We start from the raw sequence: 5,129 nt of genomic DNA, 5'->3' as shown, positions 1-5,129 counted from the left end.
GTTAGCTATGATAAAAAAAAGTTGGATAAGAAGTTGTAACGTTTATTATATACATATAAGTTGAGATTATTACCGTATAGTGTATAGTACCAAAATTTCCAAAAGTTGAATAAGAAGTCAACTATGTATTAATTATTATATACAAGTTGATCACCCATGCCAGGTTAATTTGTTTAGATAATTTTTACATATCATAATAATATGTGTGTTATGTCAAAATTTCTAATTTTTACTCAAAAAACTCAACCCAAACTGTCTAGTGGTGGGAAGGACCGCCCAATATACCCAGTAACACGAATATGTGTAATACGTGTACTGAATGTATATCATTAAGATATATATTTTGTATATATTATGCATAAATATGCCAAACATGCATGTTTTTATAATTGTTTTCTTAATATAGAATACACATGTTGAACACATTTGTATTCAATAAACTCAAAATTTTAGTTGTGGTGATCACGCATAAAACATGTGTATAGTTAAAACAAAATATTAGTACGCATAAGTTGGCCGGTATTTAACCTTCACTCTAGGGTAATATGTATTTTCGGAAATCCGGTTTTAAAAGTAGCATAGTACGTGTTCTCATTCTACATCACCATTATTATGTATATATGTTATCTATTATAGTATAATTGATTATTAAAAAAATAAGGGAATTACAATATAATTCTAATAATCCTATTAATTTATCGAAAAACAATTTAGAATTGGACAAACCATATAAAACTAAAGGTAAAATAAAGGTGAGAGCAAAACAGGAATTAAAGTCATTGTTAATTTTATTTTTTATTTACAATTATTTAAGAAAAAGTATAAAAAATTATAATATACATGTGTTAAATACATTATTTGCATTAGAATTATAATTAAATATTATAAATATATAATTTCAATAATTTTATTATTTTATTAAAAAAAATACTCCAGGGTTATATTATAACGACTCATGTATTTTTTAATTATTTAAATAAGTAATTGTGGGATATTAATTAAGTAAAATATGTGTCTTGGTTTTGGCAGCAGTATGTTGATATATACTATTTGTCTGTGATTTGTTAGTATAAAGGATTGGAATGTGTAGTTAAAAATTGAGTTATATTGTTCTGTTTTATTTTTAAAGGTGATTTTATTAGAGTTTTAAAACTCATAAATATTTGAATTGTCTCTAAAATTAGTTTTATGATTTTATAATTTCAATACTTATTTTTGGGATTTTACAAAATTTAGATATCAATATTGTATCAATTATTTAACCTTGTATGATTTTCTGATTGTATTTATTTTGTAAAAATCTGTATTAAATTCTAGAATTCTTTAAAAAATTATGAAATTCATATTTATGTAAGTTTGAAATATTCCGAGAATTTTAAAATTATTTCGGGAATTTTTGGAGTTAGTTTCACTCGCGCGTTGATTCGTTTAATTGATAAAAGCGGGTATAAATTACATTTTAGAAATTATTTTAAAATTTCGAAATTTATGTTTTTATTAAATTTGGAATATTTATAACATTTTAAGAATATTTTCGTGATTTTCTGAATTTGTTTTAAGTGCAGCTCGGTTCGTTAATTGTGAAATACGGGTACGAGTTGAGTTTCAAAAGTGCTTTAAAAATTATGGAAATTTTATTTTTTTAGTTTCGGGATTTTTTATAAAATTTTAAAACTATTTTTATAATTTTCTGAGTTTATTTTTGTGCAACTTGGTTCGTTAAAATTACGAATACGGGTCAAAAAATCAGGCAAGAAGGACACGTGTTTGATTTTCAGGCTGCGTGTCTCTCATTTTTATACGTGTTTACAATTGAGTGTTGGCATATAAAAAAATAGAAACAGAACTGGTAAATGATAAACATCCTCATCTCTTTCCTCACTCAATCTATCTCGCCTGTCTCTCTTTCTCTCTACAATCTCATCTCTCTCTTAAATCCCTTCTCTCTCCTGTTTTTCTTTCCTCTATTTTGCCCCTCCCCGTCCTCTCTGTTCGCCGCTCCTGTTTCATTTTTCCGGCCGCCTCTCCGGTGTTCAGGTTGCCGCCTTGGTTCGCTGTTTTTCCGGCTTGTTTCCCATTCGCAGTTGTGTAGTCAAGATAGTCCGAAACCTGCTTTCCAGCAACTAGGTTTCTAAATAATTATTGGTTTTAAACAAACCATACATTTACTGTAGTCAGGCATTCTGTGAGCTAACCAAACCTTTGTTGGAACAATTTTTGATTTTACCTTCCATAAAAATAATTTTACCTTTTCAGGCACCTTGTATTTCCAAATTTGTTCCCATTCATTGCCTTTCTCTACTTCACTGTTGATCAGTAGTTCATAAGCTACTCTAGTATTGTATGTATCCTTAACTGGTACCCAAATAATTCTGTCCTTTTTAGCAAAGAAGCTCACTGCATTTACTATATCTTCAAGCTCCTTCAGATCCTCTAATTCCCAAATTGTCAACTTCCTTTTCCAAAATACCTCACCACTCCTATCATAACAATCCCATAAGGTCTTAAAAATGTTTACTTCTTTCTGTTGTAACTTAGAAAGACTGTACAACCTAGGGAATCTTTCCATTATGGTTATATCTTTGTACCAAAGATCTTCCCAAAAAAGAGCTGAATCCCGATCAGCAACTTCCCATCTCATAGATCTAGGTCCAAAAAAACCAGATTCAGAGTGTTTAGCAACTGCCTTTATTATGCCCTGTACCATTATTAAGCATGATTTCTGTTTTCCTAGCAACTCTAACCCCTCACTCTGACCACAACCATACATGCCTCTTAACCATACATTCCATGCCATCTTTCTCTCAGCTTGCCATTTAAACCACCACTTACAAAGCAATAATGAGTTCCTAATCTGCAATGAACTCGGGCCTAATCCTCCTTGTTTCCTTGATTTGCATACTGAGCTCCAAGCTACTAAATGCATCTTTTTACCTTTCTCTTCTCCATCCCCTGAAGAGTTTCCCCAAAAAATTCCCTTCCAATTCTTTCTAGTTGATTACATACTCCTACCGGTACTTTGTGTAATGTAAACCAATAGATAGGTAAACTATCCAAAGTAGACTTAACCAAAGATAACCTCCCAGCTTGGTTCAAACTATCTCTCTTCCAGTTGGCTAATTTACTCCTAAACTTCTCCACCAATGGTTTCCAAAAAACTTTCTTTCTTGAGCTAACACCAATTTGACTCCCTAAATAAACCAAAGGCCAAGATCCTAATTTGCAACCCAACCTTTCTGCCATAAAATTAAGTTATGAATTTTGAATGTGACAGGAGTATATGCTACTTTTTTGGAAGTTCTTCTTCAAACCTGATAGCAACTGAAAATATTGTAATACTTTTTTTATTCCCAGAATGGATTTCTCATTTCCTTGTAAAAATACTAATGTATCATCAGCATACTGCAGATGAGTAATTTTCTTACCTTCCTTTCCCAACTGTAAGCCCTCAATGATTCCTTGCTCACTTGCTGCATTTAACATACTGCTTAGTACCTCTCCCGTTAAATTGAAAAGCATGGGAGAAAGAGGGTCCCCTTGTCTAATACCATTAGACATGCTGAATTCTTTAGTAGGTGTACCATTAACCAGCACAGATATCCTTATTGACTTAAAAAAATCCTCCATCCACTTAATCCATCTGATCCCCAGGCCCAAACACTTTAGAGTTTGAACAAAAAACTCCAATTCACTGAGTCAAAAGCCTTCTCAAAATCCAATTTTAAGATCAAACCTTTATTCTTTGACTTCTTCATACTGTGGTAGACCTCATTTACTATGAAGATGCTTTCAGCAGCCCGCCTACCCTTTACAAAACCAAACTGATTTACCCCTACTAACTTATCATAAACTGTACTTAGCCTATTTGCCAACACCTTAGTTAAAATTTTAGCAACACTATTTATTAAGCTTATAGGTCTAAACTCACTTGGCTTATTTGGTACCCTGACCTTAGGAACCAGAGCTATGAATGAAGAATTAAAGCCTTTAGGAAGACATCCAGTATTAGCAAACCAATTAAACCCTTCCAACACTTTATCCTTCAGAAAAGGCCAAAACTCCTTAATATACTTCATGTTTAATCCATCTGGCCCAGGAGCTTTATCACTACTGAATGATTTCAATGCAATTATTATCTCCTCCATACAGAAATCTCTCTCCAAAAACAAAACTTCTTCCTTATTTAACCTCTTATCTATAAGTGACCTCACCTCCAAACATTCCATCTTTTTTGAATTGAATATAGCTGTAAAGTACTTGTAAAAAATCATTCTGACCTCCTGAGCTTCAGTTACAACCTTTCCATCCACAACAATTCTATCAATTTTATTTCTGCATCTCCTTTTCTGAATCACTTTATTAAAAATTTTTGTATTTTTGTCCCCCTGCAGATTCTAATTATTCCTTTCTTTCTGCCTTAGCATTGAATCCCTTTTCCTATAACTATCAGCTAATTCTACTTGGCACCTAACAACTTCCTCCCCTCCAACATGACTACCATCTAAGCATTCCATTCTGTTTTCTAGCTCTTTAATCTTAATCTCTAGCTTATCCTTAGCTCCTTTGCACCATTGTTTCATTCCCAACTTAAATTTCTTTAACATAACTTGAATATTCACTTGCATTCTAGCTTCTTTACCTAGCTTCCAAAAATTTTCCATTTTGACCCTAACCTCTTCATCATACAACCACCAATTAAACACCCTAAAAGACACTGGATCATTCAGAATTTTACAAGCATACATCAACAAAGGTCTATGATCCGATATCATCCTATTAATTACCATAACTTCCCAGTTATCTCGAGCATACCAATTATCATTAACCAGAACTTTGTCTAACTTACTACACCTTCCAAAAGGACCAAACCAATTAAAACTTTCATTTATCAACCGAATCTCACGCAAATTATTATTCTTAATAAAATCTTTAAAACCCTGCACATATAATCTTCTATATATGCAATTGACACTCTATTTTTCGTCCATAATACTATTAAAGTCCCCAAGCACACACACCAAATCATTTTCTGTGATAAGTAAGATTTTTGATATCTCATCCCAAAATTGCCTCTTACCTTTTAAGTTTAAAGGACCATGCACATTGACTATATGAAAAACTTCATCTGT

At 32.0% G+C, this 5,129-nt stretch overlaps 1 protein-coding gene across 1 annotated transcript; it reads right to left on the bottom strand.

Annotated features, from left to right (window-relative positions):
• Positions 1-1,920: 1,920 nt before the first annotated feature.
• LOC141704360 (uncharacterized) lies at positions 1,921-4,226 on the bottom strand. The gene is made up of 5 exons (XM_074507591.1): positions 3,768-4,226; positions 3,426-3,660; positions 2,935-3,236; positions 2,249-2,827; positions 1,921-2,109 (listed from the first exon to the last, which is right to left on the bottom strand). Exons 1-5 carry the CDS (start codon positions 4,224-4,226, stop codon positions 1,921-1,923), a joined length of 1,764 nt encoding a protein of 587 aa, XP_074363692.1.
• Between the last annotated feature and the right edge of the window lie 903 nt (positions 4,227-5,129).

The sequence above is a fragment of the Apium graveolens genome, unplaced genomic scaffold (assembly GCF_009905375.1).
Source record: "Apium graveolens cultivar Ventura unplaced genomic scaffold, ASM990537v1 ctg7760, whole genome shotgun sequence".
In the NCBI taxonomy this organism is placed as follows: domain Eukaryota; kingdom Viridiplantae; phylum Streptophyta; class Magnoliopsida; order Apiales; family Apiaceae; genus Apium; species Apium graveolens.
This window is presented reverse-complemented; position numbering and strand designations above follow the sequence as displayed.

Bases quoted from the DNA above. Each gene is read 5' to 3' on its own strand.
- LOC141704360 (XM_074507591.1), bottom strand. From the start codon at position 4,226: ATGGAATGTTTGGAGGTGAGGTCACTTATAGATAAGAGGTTAAATAAG. The intron at 3,661-3,767 runs GTCTACCACAGT...CAAACTCTAAAG, and splicing joins GCATCTTCATAGTAAATGAG to TGTTTGGGCCTGGGGATCAG. The intron at 2,110-2,248 runs GTAAAATTATTT...GCTGGAAAGCAG, and splicing joins AATACAAGGTGCCTGAAAAG to GTTTCGGACTATCTTGACTA.